Source organism: Bemisia tabaci, chromosome 9 (genome assembly GCF_918797505.1).
Source record: "Bemisia tabaci chromosome 9, PGI_BMITA_v3".
NCBI lineage: Eukaryota > Metazoa > Arthropoda > Insecta > Hemiptera > Aleyrodidae > Bemisia > Bemisia tabaci.
This window is the reverse complement of record NC_092801.1, coordinates 17,480,629-17,504,619: the sequence shown is the minus strand read 5'-3', so window position 1 is coordinate 17,504,619 and position 23,991 is coordinate 17,480,629. Positions and strand designations below refer to the sequence as shown.

At 42.4% G+C, this 23,991-nt stretch overlaps 1 protein-coding gene across 1 annotated transcript in view; it reads left to right on the top strand.

Moving 5' to 3' along the window:
• Positions 1 to 21,011, top strand: part of LOC109034555 (uncharacterized) — a 134,555-nt gene extending 113,544 nt beyond the window's left edge. The window contains exons 8-14 of the mRNA XM_019047773.2: positions 3,446 to 3,630; positions 4,873 to 5,068; positions 10,940 to 11,091; positions 11,787 to 11,967; positions 14,979 to 15,172; positions 16,571 to 16,798; positions 18,048 to 21,011. Coding sequence (XP_018903318.2) covers positions 3,446 to 3,630; positions 4,873 to 5,068; positions 10,940 to 11,091; positions 11,787 to 11,967; positions 14,979 to 15,172; positions 16,571 to 16,798; positions 18,048 to 20,996 — 4,085 coding nt within the window. The 3' untranslated portion in view covers positions 20,997 to 21,011. The remainder of the gene's footprint in view (positions 1 to 3,445; positions 3,631 to 4,872; positions 5,069 to 10,939; positions 11,092 to 11,786; positions 11,968 to 14,978; positions 15,173 to 16,570; positions 16,799 to 18,047) is intronic.
• Positions 21,012 to 23,991: the final 2,980 nt, after the last annotated feature.

The window sequence follows — 23,991 nt, the reverse complement described above, 5'->3', positions numbered from 1 at the left end:
TTGTTTTTTATTAAATTTCTTCAAGAAAACTAGCTGGCATTTTCTCTTGAAAGTGTCAACTGAAGGCTAGAGTTATTTTGTGTTTTATTTCCTGTATTATAACCAAACTTTTGTGTTCAAATTTCTCTCTGTGTAGTTCATTTTCATAGGATTTTTCATAACCATTTTTATAGAAATGGTACAAAGAGTCATGCTCATACACCTATACAAATATTTGTGTTCTTGTGTTACCTTTAGTTAATATGGGGAGAGCAACACAAATCAACACAGCCGATGTCTCCTCTCTGAGTAGTCGTTTCTTAAAAAGCTCATTACCTTAAAAAGTCTCATATGGTTTACTTTAATTAAGGGAGGTTTAAAGAGATCCTTGAATCAGCATCACCAAGAGGAGAATATTTACGGAGCTCAATCAAAATTCAATAGGATAACCTAGGAAGAAAATCCTCGCAAGGGATTTACACGATTACCATCATCTCAAAAAATTTAACGTAAAAAAGAGAAAAGTTTGCAGGTTTTGAAAATGTGAAGATAGGTTCGTAAATTCTGTCGTAAATTTTGTCGCGAAATCTTACAAAATTTCTTCCCGTATTTTCTATTTTTTGCAGTGCCAAATCATTACTATCCCTTGTAGATTTCGATCTCTGAACTTATCTTTTAGAATTTGTTAAAAATTGCCCATTTCGTGGTGATTATGGTGATCAAGCCTAGGTGGTTTCATAGGCTCTATCATATAGGATTTTACCACTAATTTGATAAATTCAGAGTTTACACATTACTTGACACGTTTTGGAAAAGTCCTTGAAACTCACATGATCCCGGTGTTCATCACAAATGACGTGCACAATTTGATCGTACAGTTTGAAATAATTTTAAAACAACGGCCTGAGGGAGCATGCAAGATGAAAAACACAAGAGACTATTCGCAACACAAAAAGACTTAAACGCTAGAGTATAAAAACTGACAATTTGATCGTACAGTTTGAAATAATTTTAAAACAACGGCCCGAGTGAGCATGCAAGATTGAAAAACACAAGAGACTATTCGCAACACAAAAAGACTTAAACGCTAGAGTATGAAAATTGACTACTCGATACTTTCAGAATTCAGGTGCAACGATGATTCCACCCAATACATATGAACGCACTTACAGCTTAAACTGAAGGTATTTCTGCCAAACGGAAATATTTGTATTGAGACATGAGCCCTGAGACCCATAAGAATATATCCATAACAAGGCCTACGTCATGATGCACATAGTTCCGTTTGGCAGAAATACGTCCAACTGTATCTCGCGTACCTTAATGTCCACTCATGATCAATTTTCAGAATGGAACAGGAGTTTAGGAACATACACCATTTTGCTCTACAAATATTAAAACTCAACACCCATCCACACCTTGGTTCAATGGCATGCTCCCACCTTAAGCGTGCTTCATTCCAGCAACATATGCGTTGTTGCCGAATTTTACGATTATTAGATTCCTTTTCCAAAGGTGACCATTGTCGTTGGTTGTCTGCGGCTCAGCCTACAAGTATTATTGAGGTTGATCCCACCCATGTTCGATTGTTCTACGGGGAGTCTGCGAAATTCGCAGCCTCCTTAACCACGCCACCAGATGTCGCGCTTAAGTAATACGATTATTTTTCAAGATTTATCAGTAAACGTAGTCAAAGAGCTACCATTGCTTGATGTGAACTCTTCAGCAGCAAAGACTGGACCCATTCTGCAATTAAAAAGTATAATTCCAGGCTCATCCATAAAATCATCCGCCTGCGTAGGGAAACTTATGGCACATATGGTGTCTCTAAATTGATACCAGAAATTGTAGTGCTTAATTGCAAAATGAAGGCCCTACTATAGTATTATAAAAGAAACGAAAGTTGAATAACGTTGCAGGGATAAAAAAAAAAAAATTAGTGGTTACTGGATTCCGAATGGACCTGTTGCAAACTTCAATTAAAGCAAAAATATGAGTTATTTCTTGGATAAAATGGCTCAAAAATCAGGATGAGCAAAAGGGTTTAATGGAACGACTCCTCTTACGAAATGTTCATCTGTGCCATAGGATCGATTTTGAAGCGAGAAGCTCGAGAACCCCTGTTTCTTATGCAAATTGTGAAGTTAGGAGTGTATTTCAGACATTCTCGATGAGCTCATTCTGATTTTTGAGCCATTTTATCCAAGAAATAACTCATATTTTTGCTCTACCTGAAGTCTGCAACAAAGACAATCAAGTAATTTGAGGAAACGGGGTTTTCCTAATAGATTTGCATTTTCTCATTTTCAGCTTTTCCGACTGAAATCCTGAAAGTTGTGTTTGAGGTTATGTTCTATTGTTTCGAACCAAACGATACATCGAGCCACTATCGAAAACGATATATGACACTCCACGTGACAACAACGGAGCAACGGGTTGGAGCAATTCGCATGTGCTTGATCCAATTCTCGCGACAGACATGGCACGCGAATTCATCCCGAACGCAACACTCACCGCTCCTGATCATTGTCTTCGGGAATTCTAATCACCCCGGACACACGTGGGAGTGTGAGGGACAGTCCGCCCCCTTTCTGACGTGAAAAGACGTATCTTAATTCTAACGCGATCCCCGGAAACCATAGAATTATAGGGAACAGAGGGCCACATGAGAATTAAGATACGCCTTTCAGTCATACGAGCCACGAATTTTGCAAGCACTCACTACTTAGAGGAGAGGCTAGGGCATGACGCTGCCTCACAACCCCCCCCCCCCCTAACGCACTCCGCTTCCAGTTCCCTCCTCTCTTCTCCAACTGATAGTATAAAAACAATGGACCTTTAGAGTACAGGGTATGACCAGAGTCCCTATATACTGAGAGTAAAGACAATGCGAATCTATTATTGATTGGTTTCCGTATTTTAGGCCTTCACAGTGTCACAAACGGGAATAAAAATTACAGTTTCACCAATTGCAAAGATTATAAACTGAAATGGACGGGGACATTGGGGGTTAATTGGTTAATTTGGGTTATTTATGGGGGTTAATGATGGGGGTTATTAAAAAACCTAATAAACTCGGTCCCCATTCGACGATGAAACTGAAAAAAAGCAAATCTCAGTTTGCGACGCTCGCTGTGGACTTTCTGTCAATATTTAAATTTGAATGATAAAAGGCTCGACGTGATTTTTGGTAACTTCCTTGTTGTTTATCTCTTCGAGAAGAATATTCTGTGAACATATCACGTGTTGGATCGTTCTCCTTCTATAAAATAAAGTAGAAGCGGAGATTTCAAAATGCTGCAAACGAGATAAGAGTTTCTTTTAGTTTCACTATAGATACGTAAGGTATGTTTTGACTAGTATGCATGTATCCCTCGCGCTTGTACCTGTAAATTTGTAAACCTGTACATTTGTAGACGCAACTTTCATAGACACTCATGGGCTCCTATGTTTTTGTGTTCAACAGAGGATGGAGAGTACATGTCTTTCGGACTATCCGGTGACGACAAAAAGAACAAGATGATCGGTGGTGATGTGGTAGTGGCGTGGATCAACCACGAAACACTGAGCGGCTTCGCTGTGGACTACTACCTCGATGATAAATCCCAGTGCTCTGGACCCCGCGGAAGCTGCCCGGACGATAAACTTCAGGTAGACTAAAAACTAGAATTTAACATAGTTATATAGTAAATTGAATCGACTTGAGTCCATCGAAGCCAGCGCTCTCATTGCATGCCCGCCAAAAGTTCCGGGAGTCGGAACTTTTTTGTTCCAATTCTTTCCACTCCAAGACCGTCAAAAGTTCCGGGATTCTTTTCCGATCTTTTCAAAAGTTCTGAGAAAGTTCCGGAAAATGCAACGGATCCGGAATATTTCGAGAATTTCAAAAGTTCCGGGAAAAATTCAGGGAAATCTCGAAAGTTCCGAAATTCGGAACTGGCTCCGGGAAATGGGAGCAGTGATCGAAGCTTTCCTTGACCTGAGATTTACTAGATGATATAAAGATAGGTCTGCTTGGGATTACCAGTGTTATGCAAGTTGCTTCTGTACTAATTGAAGGGACCTCTCTCGTGGAAAGTTATTTCGATGACAATTTCAATAAGATTCAATTCTTCATTGCATTGCAAACTGCCTATCGATGGCTAACGAAACAACACTGCCTACCTGCAAACTGACGGAGGAAGTTTAAACTCATTTTTTGATGATTTAAAGTTAGATTTTAGTAGAGTACCTATATAGCGAGAGTATAGACGGATGTGAAACTCCGTAAGCATGGATGTGTGCGCTTATAAATCACGTATTTCACTTACGGCCGATTGCAAGACCTCTGGTCAGGTGCTTGTCAAAGTGGTAGTTTAGAGCTGACCAGAGCTTGACCAGAGGTAAGTGTGTATGACTCCCGGTTTTCTTCAGGTCAGGTCCCGGTCAGCCTTTGTTCTTTCTCGCAAATCAGTAGTTAGCCTGATTAGAAAATTGACTGCTGGTCAGAGTCTGACCACTGGTTCGGTGACCAGAGGTTGACAAGAGATCTTACAAACGGCCCTTAGTTTTAGCATAAGTTTACTCATTTTTGCGGCAGAACGCTCACGTATGTACATTCTTGGTCATCTTGGTTAGAACTGGAATCTGCAGAATCTGCAGACTGGCAGTGAAATTTTTGTGTGTTAGAAGTTGGTTAGACGAATGGCTGCACTTTTTGGCCCTCAGCCCTCCATGCAGCGATCTGACCATACTCTCGCTATGTATAGGTACTCTATAGATTTTAATTGTGAATGTTTCACAGAGTATACCTTCAAACTAATTTTAGTTGAGTTTATGAATATCTCAACTTTTTCAAAAACTGCACTTATACGCCTTGTCCTCCAAGCTCCTGATTTTAAAATTCCATTTCAGGAGGGAGCTGAGAGTGTGAGGTTACTGAACGCGGCGCTCGTGAATGGCTACTCAATCGTGACGTACCAGCGACAACTGAAAGCGCACGATACGTATGACAAATCTATCTCAACGAACGGATCTCAGGCTGTCATCTGGGCGATCGGACCCCTCAACACACGCCAAGAGGTTTCTTATCACAGCATCTTCTCTAAAGGTAATCAAATTGACTATTTTTCCATGAGGAAATTGAGAATGGGCCTCTTGCAAACTTTTGCTAGTGCAAAAATATGAGTTGTTTCGATCAGTAAATGTCTCAAAAATCACGGTGATTTTCGGATGTCAAAATATGGTTGCGCTACAGTTTTGCACAGGTGCACTTTCGCACAGCTTCGGTTTCGCACACATTTTGTCAATGCACAATCTTGCAAAGTCTCAACGCAGATCAGATTTAAAATCTCCTGTCGCAACATCTTCGATGACGTCTGTATGTTTTTAGTCCAGTTATTTTTAGTAGTGGTTTTTAGTAATGGGATTTTATCCGAAAGTGTTCCTAGTTTTTAAGTAGTTTTAAGTGTTTTAAAATGAGTAATAATTTTACGATAGTTAAAAATAACCGCGGCAAAGACAGCATCTCATATGAAGGCTTTAAGTATTTCAAATTTCACGGATGGAACGACTCCTCTAACTGAAATGTTTATACCTGTGCCGTAGTATCGTTTCTAAAGCGGGAAGCTAAAAAAAACGCACATTTCTTACGCAAATTGTGAAGTGAGGAAGACATTTCAGGCTTTGCCAATGCGCTTATCGTGATTTTGGAGACATTTTCTATGAGTATCAAGTCTTATTTTTGCTCTAGCAAAAGTTTGCAACAGGTTCATTAGGCCCAGAGATTGAAAAAAAAGGTGGTGTAACGAATAGGAAATGCTTTAGAACCGACTTACAAAAATATATTTTGACATCCGAAAATCACTCTACGCAAGGAATTTAGAGTATAGCGTTCTGTCAGTGGTCTTTTTATTCTCAATTACCGGTCAAACTATGTAACACAACCGCATAATAAGTGCGACAACGACAAAATATTTTATGACTCCTTACATTATATTTCATCAGTTAATGGGCCCACCACTTACATAATGAGCTCGTTCAAACGGCATTTTCGTAGCGGCGAAATTTTTCATCGCGCACCGTGTGTAACACTGCATAACCGTGCCAGCTAAAGTTCCACTGTGAGCTGTAAGCTTACGCATAGTCCTGGTCCAATTCCAAGTGCCTGTCTCAGAACATTGCCAAGGTGTGCAAAGTTAAACATTGTTCGAACTCGTGATCCTTCACGTACTACCCCCGTTAATCGTCAGTCAATCAGGGGCTTAGGGGCTCAATCCCCCCCCCCCCCCATTTTCGTCAAAATTGTCAGTTAAGGCCTTGATACACGATCAAATTCCCGCACCGATTACCGTCGAAAGTTCGGGAGTCATCAGTCTTAAAATCGGTACTTCGCCTAATTTTCAAATGAAAACCTGGCAGAAATGTTTCGTTTCGTGTGGCAAGAAATAATGAATGGTGACACTCCATTCTGATCAAAATTTGACGGCCCGTCTAATTTTGATCAAAGAGGACTGTTGCATGGTGACCATCAGTCATCAACTGGTCTACTTTGATCCGAATTGGTTCGGAATTTGACCTTTAGGCGGTATTATTTCTTAGCCCTCGATATCGGGCCCCCCGCTAAGGAAAAACGCAGTATGAGCCTTCAGGCGTTGCCAAATTTGTCCAGGCAAATCACTAATATTCAAGAAATTTTTTGAATATTTGTGTACCAATCTCTCAGATAATTTTGTTTGTAAATTGATCTGAAACTCCTGAAAATTTCAAGGAAAAATATTCATAATTTTCCTCAAAAATAAACATTTTATCGAGGAAAATTTGGCAACTCTCGAGTGCCCATACGGCGTTCTTCCTTAGTACGGCAGAGTGTAAAGGAAAGAGTTACGACAATGCACGGTGGTGCACTGGAAAAAAAAACACATTGGATCTAGAGTCCAGACTCTGAAAAACATCGACATGAAAAAGTACTCTTGATTCAATCAGAATCTAGCTTAAATCAAGAACCAAGCCTCTTAGTTTAAGCGGATTTCGTTTTGATTCAGGCAAAAATCCGATTGAATCAAGAGTATTTTTTCTTGTCAATGTTTTCAAGAGTCTGGACTCTAGATCCAATGTTTTTTTTCCAGTGTGGCGCGGTGGAGGAGCGGTTAAAGAACGACTACGACTGCGATCCTGAATCCTGAATCACCCTGTATTCGCCTGATTGCCGCTTGAAATTCCGACCCGATTCGCATCTTTTTACGGGAAGACGCTAAGATTCGCCTCTCATAAAAGTGCATCGACCAATAATCCAAGGAGCCCCAACGCGGTGGCGTTAATGCATTTCTAATTGCGCGCCACTCGTAATACCTGCACCCGAGGACGCTCACGGTGGCATTTTCGCCGCGCGGCCGAGTCAAAAGCCGCTCAACTCAGACTCCGGGCACTGCGCACGCACGCGGTTATAACCGTGCGGTAAGCGCTCCGTAAGTGCCTCCGTAACTTTCTCCGCGGCTCGCGGGAAATGGTATTTCGGCATCATCGGCCGGGCTCGAAATTTTTTCCGCGATCCTCGCCGCCGCCCCGCGGGCAGAGCCAGGCCGGTCCCCAGTGAAAGTCAAGGCTCGAGAATGTGTGAAATGCGACAGCTGTGAAAATTGCCCCCCCCCCCCCCACTCGCAGGGGCCCCTGCGACAAACCAGTCAGCGCGGCGCGGTGACTGCTCGCGACGTTGTAACGAAGTTGCCCTCCTACGGTAGAGTAGAGTCCCTTTATACTGAGAGTCAAGACAATGTGAATCCGTTTCTGATTGGTTCCCGTACACCCTGTAATCGATCCTTTTTCACAGGTTCAAATGGCAGATTGATCGATTTATCGAAAATCACGCCACGCTTCTGTTACCTCTAGAGTCCCTTTATACTGAGAGTCAAGACAATGTGAATCCGTTTCTGATTGGTTCCGGTATTTTAGGCCTTCGCAGTGTCACAAACGGGAATGAAGATTACATTTTCGCCGATTGCAAAGATTATAATCTGGGATGGACCAGGGAATTACGGGTTCGGCAAGGAACAAACGGAATGAGAGAAGGAACGGAGAAAGGAATTTGAGAATGGGCCGATCAAAGATTACGAAAAACGTTCAATTTCTGTAATCTTTATTCCCGTTTGTGACTCCATGAGGGGGTCTCAATATAAAGGGACTCTGCGGTAGAATACCCGTGCAGAGTGTCCGGGATTAAGTGTGAATATTGAAGGAGTCGATTCTTTGGGTCAAAAAAAATACGTTTTTTAGTATATTTTTTTTCCAAAAACGCTTTCCCTGACAATGGTTATCGACCAATCTTAATGAAAATTAGTAAATGGGGGTGATTTTTAGCGTTTTTTTTTTCATTTTTGATCTTTATAAAAGGGAAAACGCATTTTGAGGGGGGTTTAGGGGGGGGGGGGTATCGAACCTAATAATGGCCACAATTAATGTTCCCAGCGACAAAAATTGATTTTTGACGGCACCACTAGATTTTGCGATGAAAATATTGAGGAAATGTGTCTCAGTGGCCCAGGCCCGCTGATAATCAAGATGTCTTAACTCTGGGTGTAAAGGGACTCCAGGTACACCACACAGAGTCTGACACACTCACAAAAAAAAAAAAAAAAAAAAAAAAAAAAAAAAAAAAAAAAAAAAAAAAAAAAATGCAGTTGCAAATTACCGAAATGATGACCATGTTTTACGTAAAATTTGCGCCGTTATTCATACCTCATCTGGTAACCGACACCAAACGCGCAGGAACCTGGCCAGAAGGAAAGTGAGAAGAGAGCCTTTCAGGCACGGTTTGGCGCCCTGTGAGGGACCCGACTACTGCTGTTCCAAGGAAGAACGCCGTATGAACATTCGAGAGTTGCCAAATTTCCTTCTATAAAATGCTTATTTTTTAGGCAAGTTATGAATATTTTCCCTTGAAATTTTCAGGAACTTTAGGTGAAATTGCGAACAAAATTATATGAAAAATTGGAAGAAAAACATTCAAATGTTTACCAGGAAATTCGTGTTTTATCAAAGGATATTTGGCAACGTCTGAAGGCTCTTACGGCGTTATTCCTTAGCACGGCAGACTAGGCCGGACCTGTCCGTAACCCGCGGAGAAATGCTTTTGATTTTATTAATTCTCGATCTTGACTTGTCGGCGGGTTCGGTACCTCATGCCCCCCCCCCCCCCCCGCCCCGACCGGCCCCTCTGGTGGCGTGCCCACCTGTGACATCAGAGAACCGCATTCTAGACCGGTTCAGATACCGCGTGCCCGCGACTATTTCTCCGCGACCGTCACATCCGTTGCTCCGACGAGGATTTTTAAACCGCATTTCGCGCCGCTCCTGCTTCGTTGCCAGACTGTGCTGAAAATACAGCATGTTCCTCCACTTAACTCAGTGTTAAAAATCCGAATCTTTTCACACGATCCGGCAACTTTGGATCCTGTGACGTCCAGTCATAGGGTACATAGAGTCGTAATGTAAATGGAAGGGCTGGTGTCATTTTCCGGTCGAATAGTTCCGAGCCCGGTGTGCGCCGAGCTTTGGTCACTTTTTCGATACGTTTTCGATCCAAAATGGCATTTAGAATAATTGGCAATTCCTTGTTTGCAGATATGCGGTATTGTTCTTCAGCCATCGATATGCAATGCTCTGCCGTGCTAAGGAAAAACGTCGTATGAATATTCGAGAGTTGCCAAATTTCCCCGAAGAAAAATGTGCTTTTGAAAAGAGTCATGCACATTTTTCCTTGACATTTTCAGATATTTTAGATTACATTGCGCTCAAAATTGTCTGAAAATTTTGGGGGAAAATATTCACAAATTTTTCAGTAAATTCGGTTTTTATCGGAGGAAGCTTGGCAACGTCTGAAGGCTCATACGGCGTTTTGCCTTAGCACGGCAGTGCTGATGTCAGCACGAATAGTTGCACCCTGGTAAAAATTGCGGTGATAGGAGCTGCGTTTCAAAAATCCATAGGAGTTCTTATAGCCGACTAAAGAAGGCTATTAAAAATAATCTAGCTGGCTGTAGAAAGCGGAGCAAATCATATAGCCGGGCTATACGAATCTATAAAAAATTATCCAGTCGGGCTACAGTTCCTATCGCCGGGCTTTACACTTCATCGCTATTGGCTATACAAGATTATAAGAAATTGTGTAGAAATTCGTGTGCTTTGGAAATTATTAAGTTTGATACGGAACTACCTTTATATTTACAAAACACACATTATATTTTCCTTTAAAACAAAATTTTTTTTCATCAATTAAAATGAGAATAGTCCATACAGAGTGTGCAAACATTTTAAAATCATGAGTTGAAAAACGCTGACTCCGCGAGATTAAATATTAGAGCCTAACACAAAGCAGAGCGGCGACGCACTGGCGCCTACAAACCTAACAGGGATACTTCACGCATTGCGCAATGCGTGAAGTATCCTTGTTAGGTTTGTAGGCGCCAATGCGCGTTGTCTCTGTCCGCCCGCCGCGCCGCAGCGTGCCACGGCGTCTGAAGCAACTATTTCACCCTAGAGGTATTGCACAGTATCATAAGAAATTGAAGTCGCTCCAATATTAAGAATAACAGGCATTCTTCAAAAGTACGGAGCTTTCCTCGCAAAATAAATCAAGATACTACGGCACATAAAGAGAGCGGTAGTCCAAAAACTAACTAAGTCCTAGTATCCGTATTTAGTGACGTTTAGCATAAACTTTATCGTCTGGCTGTTGCTCAATCGCCATCAGCTATAAAAGGCTATAAGAAATTGTACAGCCGGCTACAGAAGCTATTGGAAATCTTACAGCCGCCTTGAGGTCTATGGTATTTTGGAACACACATTCTACTGCCAATTTTTACCAGGGCATCCAGGCGTTGCGAACCTAGTCACAGTTTCGCATCTTTTGTGAGCGTTTCTATCGACGAAAATTTGAAATCAATAAAATTGAAACATACATCTGCGTTTATTTAAAATGTTGCAGGAGACATATTGCTCGACTTTGGCCGGTCACCCAAATGGAACTGTCCGATACCGGACTCGGATGTCGACATGAGCGGTGAGAAAATGAGCGAGTCCAGCCACACTACCGCACCCTCGCGGATTCAACAGGAAACGACCAAATATTCTGAAACGGTAAGAGCTAAACGGACCCACGTTTTACACTTTCTCAAAATCTCCCTTAAAAAACGTGTGTGATCACCGAAAAAGGGAAGGGCACGGAGTATCAAAAAAACTGAAAATGGATCACCGGGCAAGGTGAAAATGTCAGCATAATAATGTATGTTCTCTTGTCAAAATTTCATGTGATACACAAATAGCACAAAGTAAATTACTAAATGTAACTCCTAACATATAATAACGCCAAGATTTAATAAACGTTTCTCCGGTCATACACTAGAAAAAAAAAAAAAAAAACACACATTGGATCTAGAGTCCAGACTCTTGAAAACATTGACAAGTAAAATGACTCTTGATTCAATCAGATTTAAGCTTAAATCAAAAGGAAATCCGCTCAAATTAAGAGGCTTGGTTCTTGATTTAAGCTTAAATCTGATTGAATCAAGAGTATTTTTTCTTGTCGATGTTTTTAAAAGTCTGGACTCAAGATCCAATGTGTTTTTTTTCCAGTGAAATACGTCCAATTGATATTGCTGTACCCTTGCTTTTGCGTGATAGGTATGTCTTTTCCAGTCCTTGCAGAATGAAAATATGCGGCATGCGTCTTGCCTCGACACTGTGTATATCAATGGAATTCTCTTGCGTAAATGAGTTCATGTCTAATCCACGAAATGACTAACCTTGTATATTTTTATGATTGATATGTTTAGGTCCCAACTGAGCCGCTTAGGTCTCAAGGCACGACGGCGAAACCTCAAGCTACTCCTGCTCCAGCACCCAAGGGTGAAGTTTGGGACATTCCCCCCATTGAATGCAACGAACCAGAGGATGGCGTCTTTTACGCACAGTTGGGTCCGACTGGTGGTAAACGAGGATATCCTGCTATTACGGGTAAATTTTGACGACTATGCATATTGATAGAGACGAAGATCTTATTCTAGTCACCAGTCAGAGGCGGGCTGGCCCACCGGGAAATTGGGAAGCTCCCGGCTCAAACAATGGAGATGTTGCATATGTGAGGATTTTGCGATTAGACTGTTGATTCTCACGTAAAAGTTGGCGAGAAACACGATGGTGCCACTGGTTTTACTCTGAAATCAACTCCCAAGCTCATAAAAAGCTATCAAGTTGAGGCCAAAATGGAGGGGATATCCCACGCTATCCTGAGAGTCCACCTCTACTTCAAGACGAACTCTCCATGCAAAGATAGGGAGCAAATACATTGACAGGGCTGCCACTTTATTTGGGGACTCTAAAACTGAAAACACGGCAGCCCTGTCAATGTATTTGCTCCCTATCTTTTCATGGAGAGTTCGTTTTGATGTAGAGGTGGACTCTCAGGGTAGCGTGGGATATCCCCTCCATTTTGGCCTCAATTTGAAAGCTTTTTTTGAGCTTGGGAGTTGATTTCCGAAAAAACCAGTGGCACCATCGTGTTTCTCGCAAACTTTTACATAAGAATCAACAGTCAAATTGCCAATTCCTCACACATGCAACATCTCCATTTAGGAAACACCAGAAAAGAGCGACGCCAAAAACGACCGTTTTTTGGCACAATTTGGGCCAGAAGGGATTTTTCTGAAACCGGGCCCAAACGATACCTTATGATACCCTAAAACTCTGGTAAAAATTTTAGCTTGAGTATACGCACGGTTTTTGAGAAATGAGGGGGCAAAGTTGCCAAATCGCCATCATTCTGGAGAGCATTTCTACAGCAAAAAGACGGGGAAAATGGACGAAAAAGTTACACCTTCGATGGATTTTGGCTATAAATGTTTTCATTGGGCCGCCCCCAAGCATTTAACTGTGTTCAGTTTCAAAAATTTTGGTCGCGCAGTGGTCCAAAATGAGGAGAAATTGTCGACAAATCAGGGTTCTTTGTCAAATTTTAAGAAATGGAAGTAAAATTGTCGGTCTGCTGCAGTTTTCATGGCTAACAATGTTCTTATGGGTCATCAATGCATGAAATTGTGTTCAGCTTCACAAATTTACATCGCAAAGTGGTCAAAAATGGGGGAATTAGTGGACAAATTAAGATCCTCCGTCAAACTTTTAAAAATGAAGGGAAACTGTTGGTCCCCAGTAGACTTTAGATCCCGGAAAATTTCTTTAGATTCTTTTTTTGACTATTTAAATCTTTTTTTAATTTTTTCTCTCCATTTTTCCTTCTTTTTTTTAAATTTCTGAAAGTTCGCATATTTTATTGAGATAATGCTACACAGTCTATTCTATAACAACGTTCCATAAACAATACGGTCTGATATGTAGTAATAATTAAAAAAATTAAAAACATGAATTTTTCCGGGATCTAAAGTCTACTGGGGACCAACAGTTTCCCTTCATTTTTAAAAAGTTTGACGGAGGATCTTAATTTGTCCACTAATTCCCCCATTTTTGACCACTTTGCGATGTAAATTTGTGAAGCTGAACACAATTTCATGCATTGATGACCCATAAGAACATTGTTAGCCATGAAAACTGCAGCAGACCGACAATTTTACTTCCATTTCTTAAAATTTGACAAAGAACCCTGATTTGTCGACAATTTCTCCTCATTTTGGACCACTGCGCGACCAAAATTTTTGAAACTGAACACAGTTAAATGCTTGGGGGCCCAATGAAAACATTTATAGCCAAAATCCATCGAAGGTGTAACTTTTTCGTCCATTTTCCCCGTCTTTTTGCTGTAGAAATGCTCTCCAGAATGATGGCGATTTGGCAACTTTGCCCCCTCATTTCTCAAAAACCGTGCGTATACTCAAGCTAAAATTTTTACCAGAGTTTTAGGGTATCATAAGGTATCGTTTGGGCCCGGTTTCAGAAAAATCCCTTCTGGCCCAAATTGTGCCATTCTTGGCGTCGCTCTTTGAGCCGTATCAGTCTAAAAAAGGCCGAAGACACAAATCATTTAATCATTCAATCATCAAATCATTTAATCTAGTGACCGGCCCACTAATTTGTAAGACAGCCAGAAATCTTAGGGGCCGTGTTAGTTTTTAAGTGGGCCGATGGTCTAAATCGTGATTTTTTGATAAATCTGATCGGCCTGCGAGAAATTCTGGACCGTGTCAGTTCATAAATGAGCTGATGGCTAAAATTATAATTTTCTGCATAGGTTTAACTGGTCCTCCAAAAACTTTTAAAGCGCTAAAAAAAATTGAGGATTGCGTCCTTTAAAACATGACTGCGACCAAAGTGTAATATCAAATAGTTGTATCAATGCTTCGTAAGAATGTGACGGGAGATTTAAATGGAAATAGCCCCCATGCACGCTGTGCTTGTCGATTTCCTTTGACATTTTTGCAGTGCTGAATGCATAGCTGAAGTGCGCTCCAGCTACAATTGTATATAGCAAATGGGTAATTTTTATAGGAGGATTATAAATAAACAAGTGGTTAGAAATGGAAACAAAATAATATGAACTATGCAAAACGATTATTCTGCTAACGGAACTTGGTTGTTTTGAAAACGCCTTCAAATGCGGCGTGATACCTCACGCATTCCGGAGAGTTCAAATAGTTGTATCATTGCGCCGTATGAATGTGACGGAAGATTTAAATGGAAATAGCCTTCCTCATTAAAGCTTTATGAGTAGTCTTAAGGAAAGAATGGAGTTCGTCGGTTTTCGGATGAAAGGCCCTACCTATATCTCAACGTTATAATATTTCCCTCCGCAGGTTGTACTGTAACTAGAACACTGCTGAAAATTTTACTAATTTCCTTCCTAAAAATTCTCCGAAAACCAGCAGTATTTAGGACAGGAATTTCACAGTCATATTCTTGTAAAAAAAACTGAGGTGTTGTAGTCAGTTTTTCAGCCATGGAATTGAGTTAGTAGTAAGCAAAGTGAATATCTATGTCTCGCAGTGACCATGAACTTACGATGTTTCAATGTTGGTCAGGTCACGTTGGATGGGGCATCTCCTGGTACATTAACGGACTTCTCATTCCTGTAGTCAACGTCGTGCGAGGCAAGACTTACACGTTTGTGGTTGAGGGTGGCTTGGACGCCAACACACCCGCCAAATATCACCCTTTCTACATCACGGACGATCCTGTTGGTGGCTACCACTACAAAACTCCGGAAGAAAGAGCGGTAAGACGCAATTTCAAGCGGAACCATTTTACTTCAACATTCGAAAAAAGACAACAAATTTCTAAGTTCAGATTTGTATATCTGTGTGGATTGATATGTAAGGGGTCGGTTGCGCGTGTCTCTAAGGTTATGTCAGGAGCTGAAATGGACAGCGTCATGCAAAAAGGAACCAAGGCACATCAGCTATTGCCAAATTAATTCGGGCAATTTCATTTTTTACATGCGGTTGTGCAGATTTATGCGCAAATTTCAATGAATTTTCTGCCTAATACGAAGCAAATTTCTCATTATTTTCAAAGGAATCTGCACAAACGATCTCTTGTGAAAAATTAAATTGTCCGGTTAAATTTGGCAATAGCTTAGGTGGCTTGGTTCCTTTCTGTTAAACGCGGTCCAAATGCAACCAAGGACAGTTTCGAAGAGCGTTCTGGGTCCCGAAGACGGAACCATTTTCATAGGCGGATCCAGGAATTTGGCAACACCGGATTTCCTCCATTTGAACCTATCGAAATGTGTCGATTCTTGTAGGGGCCAGGTGCTCCGACAAGAATCGATTATTTAGCATAGGTTTAAATAGAGGAAATCCGGTGTTGCCAAATTGTTGGGTCCGCCTCTGACCATTTTAGGTCAACATTCGAAAATGACAACAAATTTCTAAGTTTAGATATGTGTGTAAATTGTAAATCTGTGTAAATTGATATGTATTGGGTCAGTTGTGTTGTGCTGGTCACAGAATCGGTTTTTGATTCTTGGTTCTCGTAGATTGGCTAAAAAGAATAAGATCTGGCGAAACTATCATTTTCTGCGTTCAATATCAACAGAGAAAGCGCCCCTTGAAAAGTTGGATTTTTGACGTCATCGAACGCGGTAGTGACACCCTTGGTTTATTCCACCGGTCAGAGAAACTCACAATTGCACTGGTCACTTAACATTAAGCTAGGATGAGAGCAAAGTGGAAGGAGCCAAGGGTGTCACCACTTAACGATGACGTCATTAAACGAATTTTTCAACGCGCGATATCTCGGTCAATCTCAATATTGAACGTAGAAAGTTGCAGTTTGGACGGATCTTATTCTGTTTAGCTAATCTACAAAAATCGAGCACCAAAACACGATTCTATGACCAGCATAACTCGCTCATTACATAGATTTATGATAACGTATCGAAGAATTCAGTAACTAACACGATAGGGACTAATATTAATGATTTTCTCAGAGACTTTAACGCAGGAGTAGAAAAGTAAACAATACAAAATTACACAGATTTATGGATATATCTGAATAGAATTAAGTAATTGCCCTGGCAGAGAGTAATATTTATGCTTTCCCGGTGAATTTAACGCAGAGTAGATAAGTGAACATTCTCTACAAATGTGCTTTCTTATCATTATCCCAACAGAAAGTGAAGATTTTTGCCGGAGTCGCCAAGAACCAAAACGGAGAGATCGAACCGACCGGCATCGGGCGCTCCTGCAACTGGACACCTGATCAAAATGGACCTACTGCTGACGAGTTCGTTTCATTCGGAGCATACCAGAGGACTCTATCTCTGGTCTGCGATCACGGAGAACCTGGCATAGTCCAATGGACCCCAGATGAGAACACACCGGACACTGTTTACTATCAGGTATGTTTCACTTTTCTTTCCTCTTCTTCCTCTTCTTCCTCTTCTTCTTCCTCTTCTTCCTCTTCTTCTCCTCCTTCTTCTCGCTCGTCCCGTTCTTCTCCTTCTTCTCCTCCTTCTTCCTCTTCTTCTCGTCCTTCTTCCTCTTCTTCTCCTCCTTCTTCCTCTTCTTCTCCTATACTTCTTCCTCTCTCCATTCCTCCTCTTCTACTCATTTTTCTTCTTTTACTTCTGTTTTTTCTTTACTTTTCCCCCCTCCTAGTTCTTTTCCTTCATCTTATTCCTTAAAGCGTAATTTTAGCGTAAATAAGTCCAATTACATGAATGGAATAGGGGAGAAAACATCCAATGAAGTACTGCATTGCGGCAGATTCGGATTAAATTCATCAACTGGACTTTATTTTGCAATTAGGAATTACGATTTTTGGCTCATCAGTGAAATCACTTATGTGTAGGAAACTAAGGGTGCATAATCTGAGCCAGAAATTGTAGTTCTCAAGTGCAAAATGTAGTCCAATTTATCTTAAAATTTCATTTATCACAAAAAATTGGACGACATTTTGCAATTCGGAACTATAAATTCTGGCTTATCTGTGAAAACACGTATGTGCATAAGGAGATTGATGGTGCGCACGTTGTCTCTAAACTAAGCCAGAAATTGTAGTTCCTAATTACAAAATGCAGTCCAATTAGGAATCGCCGGCAATTCGAAAGCGGTTCCCTGCTAAAAATGGTGAGTACCTACCAATGAGTAGAAAATCCAAGTCATACGATTAGAATTTCAACTCATATGAATAGAATTTCAACTTATATGAATAGAATTTAACTCATATGAGCAGAATTTCTCTATTCACTTTTCGCCGACTCATATGTCTAGAGATTTCAACTCACATGAGTTCAGCGTTGAAACTACCATGTCCGATATCTCAGAAACTAGTCACCGCATCAAAAAAATTTTAAGAACAGAATGTTCTTAATTTTCAAATTTACACAATATGTCGGTGTCCTGGTCAAATACACCACATCTGAAAAATAAAAAAATTGAATTCATATGAGTTGAACTTTTCTACTTTTACGAGTAGAATATTCTAGTGATATGAGTAGGATTTTTACTCATATAAGTAGAAATTTCTACTCATGTGAGTCGGCGAATTCTGAATAGCCCACTCGTCATTTTTAGCATAAAAGCATTTTTCCATTGAAATAATACATTCAACTGAATTCTAACAGCTCGCACTTTTGCTTTTTGCAGTGCTACACACACCGGTACCTAGGATGGAAAATCAACGTCCTGGACGAGTGCGACAAAGAATCGCCGGCCGCCGCCGCCAGCGAGCAGGTGACGTCGAAGGTGGCGTTCGACGGGGAAGAAAACATGAAAGCAGGCAACGACCTCCACGCCGACGAGGAAGACGGCGACCCGATCGAGTCGCACGCCAGCTACCAAGTCTCAGTCAAGGTGAAACCGGACCAAGTCGGCGGGACCGGCGACAACGAGTTCGTCGACAAGACCTCCTCGAAGGAGTTCGAAGAGAACCTCTCGCTCGTGCCCACGCACGCCAAGGACAACCTCGTCAAGGACGAGAAGAACGAGATCGTGCCGCCTCCGCAGTCCAGCTACTCGGCCACCGGGTTCCAGTACTTCGACAATGGCAACAACTACGGCCAAGCCTCTACCATCTACGGCAAACAAACCGCCGAGTCCGTCAACAGCCCGCAGAACTACGAGAACACCCAAAACGAGTACACTTCGGCCCCGGCATCTTCCACCTCGACGACTGCGAGCGGCTACAACGGCGACTACCAGGGCAACAACACGAATAACCAGTGGAATGTCTACAACGGTGACATCGACTACGGAAGCGACAGTCAATCTAACGGTGACAGCTTCAAGGTTAACGTAGGCAGCAGCCAAGGGGTCGACTACACGAGTAATAATTGGAACGTCCATTACGGATTCGGCTCCGGTTACGGAGGTAGCAGCGACAGTCAAAATAACAGCAATAATTACAACAGCGGGAATTATAACAATGGCAACGTGAATTACAACAGCAATTCCAACGCGAATAACAATTACAACGGCAATTCCAACGCGAATAACAATTACAACGGCAATTCCAACGCAAATAACAATTACAACGGCAATTCCAACGCGAATAACAACTTCAACAATAATTACGATGGAAACACGGCTACCAGCAGTTCTACACAGAGCAATAATTACGAGAGCAAACCGGTTGAAAGCACCCAGAGTACAAATACGAACGTTGACAGCGCCAACGCTTACAAGAACACGCAGAATAATTACGCGCCGTCCAGCAACGATAACGTATCAAGCGCGAGTGGTAGCGGAAGCTACACGACGATTAAAGAACAACCAAAACGACCCGAGTACATTCGACCCGACAGCCAGAGTGAAGAATCGATAGACGTGCCAAATTATTACAACAAGAATAACAATAATGTTCACTACGCAAATCCACAATCTCAAAGCTCCGGTAATCAGGTACATTCCAGTCCGAGCAGTAGTCCGGCGAAGCCACAGAATCAAGGGCCACACGCACCCTCAAACGCCTACGCTCATGTGACGTTTACCACGGACCATAAATTAGAAGATCATAAGAAAGGACAGGAGTACAACGGTGGTAACATCAGAGGCGGCGCGTACATTCCGAACGGACCGAGGCCCAACATACCTTTCAAAGGAGCATACGTGTTGAACCCGAACCAAAGACCGAACAGACCGCCTTCATACCCACCATCGATGGGCAGGCCCCAGTACCAAAAGAGACCGAGTTACATCAACGGACAGAACCAACAAAGGTTATCCAACAGGCCACCGATGGGCGTGATCGCGGCCGCTCAGAACCACCCCCGCCCGGTCATCGTCAAGAAACCCATCTACCGAGTCCCACAACAACAGAGACCGACCAACTACGGCCAACCCGGCACAAGACCGCCGCACGTCAAGAGCCAGCCTCCGAAGATAATACCAGTCTCGTTCCCGGCTGTTAAGTACAACCCGCGAACAACACCCAACGTCCAAGCTGTCACGGAGAAGATCAAAAACATCCCCCTCGGGAAACCGACCAACGCGGTTCCGCCAGTCGTGAAACCGATCATCCCCTCGATCAACCCGCAGCACTTCCAGAAAGAACCCCACGGAAATACGAAATTAAACTTGGCCGTGAACACGGGTTTCAATCCTGGATCTGTAGTGATAGAGAGCGGGTTCAGGCCCATCGTCCAAAATCAAGACCAACAAGTGCCGGAGAAAGACAGGGCTCAAGAGCGAATGGCCGAAGGTCTGGGGGACTTCATTGATGATAACGAAAGCGACCAAGGTAACAAGTACTTGAAGGAGGATGGAAACATAGGAACAATTCAACTGCCTGAGGAGTCTAGACCCAGCCCGAATAAATCGACTGATAATCAGACGAAGGCCTCTGAAGAGGAGAAAAAAAACCCGTTCGAAGGTCAGAACCCCGTTTCGTTCGAACCGATGTTCATACCCTCGCCGTTGGATAGTATCACGCAACAGAAGTACAGCTACAAGAAACCGACGGAAATGGTCGCTTTCCAGAAGAAGCCTTACTTGAGGAAACCGATTCGGCAGAGCATGGTTGTCGTCCGACCTCAGCCGATGATGAAGAGAGTGCCTGTGATCAAAGTTCCCATCTTCTACGAGAAAGACGTCGCTCCTCCTGTCCAGCCGTTACCCCACGTCCACGTGCACGAAGAACCAGAGGATGAGATGGAGCCCGAGGAAGAGGAGGACGAAGACGAAGATGAGGAGATGGTCGAACCCGCTGAGAGGTTGGACACGTATTACCTTCCTCCCTCGGGGCCGATTTACGGAGTGCCCAAAAACGGACAGGTTATCGTTCCCGGGGCCTCCAACGGCTTAATCACGACTATCGTTAGCTACGACGGCAAGCCTGTCCGAAATGTACAGGTCGCGCCGGCGCCTGCGAAGAGGATGCCGGGTAATTTGATGCTCAAGGTTCCAATCCTGGGAACCTCCGACAACCAAATGACTTTACCAAAAATCTACGCCGTTCAGTTAGGCAACCAGGCTCCACAAATACTACCTCAACCTGTCGAGCCCCAGGCTTTGGCGCTGGCGGCCGAGAGTAACCAGTACGAAGTCGAGGAAAACTCGAAAGAGGACACGAAGAAAGACCTCGACGGAGACGAGTAAACCTACGACTGACGCCAAGGCAAGAGCCGATAGGAAAGAGGAAGCGTCAGAACCGGTGACCGAGGTCAAAACGAACTCCGAAGGGGTTCAATTCCTAAACGTTGGTACGAGCGTTGGAATGAAAGTCTCCGATGAGATGCAGGGACGCAGTCATGACGTCAGACCTGTCTCGGAAGCGTCCGTGCCTGAGGATTCGCGGAGCACGACGCGGAGTGGTAGGAGCCTCGACACCGAAAATTCTAGTCCTAAATCTGAAGAATCCGGCACCGAGCCCTCAAGATCCGCTCAAAAGCGAAGTAGGAGATCGCCGCACCACCATCCGGACCATCACGAAGACGGCCACGATCACGAGGCCCATGAGGCTGCATCCAACCCACCGACGAGCGACGCCTCTAGACTCGCGAATTCCTTCTTGTTCATCTCCCTGCCTTTATTTATTGTAATTTATAGATTTTAGTTCGATTAGTGGATTTTTATAAAAAAATTGTGATAAGAATACAAAAAAAATTTAAAATGGGAAGTTTGAAGTTTGATTTCTTCCGCGTCCGGTATGCTGCCACGCCGCACAGTCAGGGTGTCTACAAGACACGCTGGCCAAAAATCAGTACTTTTACATAAATTTGTCGGTACATTCCCAAGAAATTCGGTGCCTTCTCAACAGAGAAATTCAGTACTTTTCCAGTACGTTCATTTGAGGAAATTCGGAAAATTTCAAAATTTTGAATTTCTCGCTCGAATTTGCGACAAAAATGAAGAAGTTCCGGACCTTCTTGCGGAAATTCCGCACTTTTTCAGTACTTCCGGACCACCCTTTTAAAAAATCAGTACTTTTTCCGGATTTTCCAGAAATTCTGGGCTTGTAGACACCCTGCACAGTGGACCGAGACAATTAGAGAGGTCGGACATTAAATTTTTTACGAAAACTGCAAATTTCGATGATTATTTCGCCACATGGTGAATTTTAAGGGGTGCCCGTAGAAGTAGAAGAGAATTTTACGATGAAACCAATAAAACTACTTTAAGAACCTCAAAGCTTTGTATGAACGGAGATATGAGCTTTTAAAGTTTTTGAATTTTGACCGACCTCCCCCATTGACTCAATGCACTGTGCGCCGCGCCGTGCTAAGGAAAAACGCCTATGAACATTCTAGAGCTGCCAAATTTCCTCCCAAAACTTTATATTTTTAAGAGGAGTTATGAATATTATCGCTTGGAATTTCAAGCTATAATTCAAATCCAACCGCGATTAAAATTCTCGATTAAAAATTTGGGAGAAGTAATCACAGAATTCCTAAAAAATCGTATTTTATTTTAAAAAAATGTGGCAACGTCTGAAGGCACTTATGGTGTTTCTCCTCAGCACGGTATAGTATGGACCTCATGCGAGTTTTTCCGATTCCAACGAACTTGTTGACAAATGCTGATTGATGTTTTAAAAATGCACAGGGAAAAACAAGTTAAAATCAGAGACTTACTTAAAAATTTGGGGGAAATTAATTCAACTACATCTCTAAGAGCAGCCTGATCAGGGCCGGATTTACCTACTTGCCGCCCATGTTCCTCCTGTATTTTGCCGCCCCCTTTTCATTCGTTTTGAAACATCAATAAAAACCATCAAGTGAACGTGCCGGAGGGGGAGGGGTGCATAAGACGCGTTTATCTGCTCGTGTTGGATACATTTCAAAAGTTGCAAAATTTCACGGAACTTGAAGCGAAAGTTAAGTTCCGTAAACCTATCTCTGTGTGGACAAGGTCCTCCATTTATAAGAAATGAACCAAAAATTATGAAAGAACGAACATAAATAAGGTTTAATAATTTTAACTTCCGCCGCGCTGATCGCACCGTGTTTGGCGCAATGCGTGAAGTATTCATGCTGTCTTGTAGGCGCTATGCGTTTCACGCCAACCGCTCCTGACCGCACTGTGTTTGACACGATGCGTGAAGTATTCATGCAGTCTTGTAGGCGCTAATATGTGTTACATGCTGACCGCCGCCGCGCCGAGGGCTTGTCCTTTTCGTCTCATTCAAGTCCTCGTCATCATTCCTCTCTGCGCTGAGCTCCAAGCCAAAGTGCATGTTTAATTCCTCTCTTAACTCGACAAATTAAAGATACTGTCTCTTGTATCACCGAAAACCGACAAAATTAGAAATTGCTATACTCTCAAAAAAAAAAGAGAGATTTCGTTTCCTTTTCTTTTTGATAATTTTTTTTTCTGAATCCGATTTTTTTTATACCTACATTTAAGAAAATTGCAAAAGTTGCCGCCCCCTAAATTTGCCGCCATGGGCCGCGGCCCATGTGGCCACCCCTTTAATCCGGTCCAGAGCCTGATAGTTGAAATTTTATGTTCGTCAGGCCGCGTCATAGATGACATAGGTTAAAAGATGGAGCGTGATTGGTCGGCTATGTCTTATCGCTGCTTTATCGTGTCTTAGGCAGATGGAATGGACGACATACTGTCGGAAACTGAAGAGGTGCCGTTAGCTTGTCGTGAGTTCAACCCAACATAGGCACGATAAAGCAGCGATAAGACAGCCGACCGATCACGCTCCGCCTTTTAACATTTGTGATCTATGTCGGTCTGACAAACACAGAATTTCAACAATCAGGCTGCAGGTCTCACCCAGAAGTCTGTGAAATACTCTCTCTACAGAGGTGTGTTCAGCATACTATGCAGACTCAGTGTTAAGTCTCACACAAACCCATGCATTACAGATTGCGATATATCGCAATTACATGGTAAAATGAATGCTACTGCAACAGATGGTTGTGTAAGTTGCCTATCTCCTGATTAAACGGGCACCTCTTATTGAAATTTATTGCAATTAAATTTAAAAAAAGTTGCGATCTTTCTTTGCATTGTAAATTGCCTATCTTTGTAAAACATTACGCTCATCTTTCTGATCGCTGAAATTCGGCGTTTTTTGACTACATCATTTAAAAATATTGCAATTTCATAGTAAATAAATTGCAATTTCATTGCAGTAAATTGC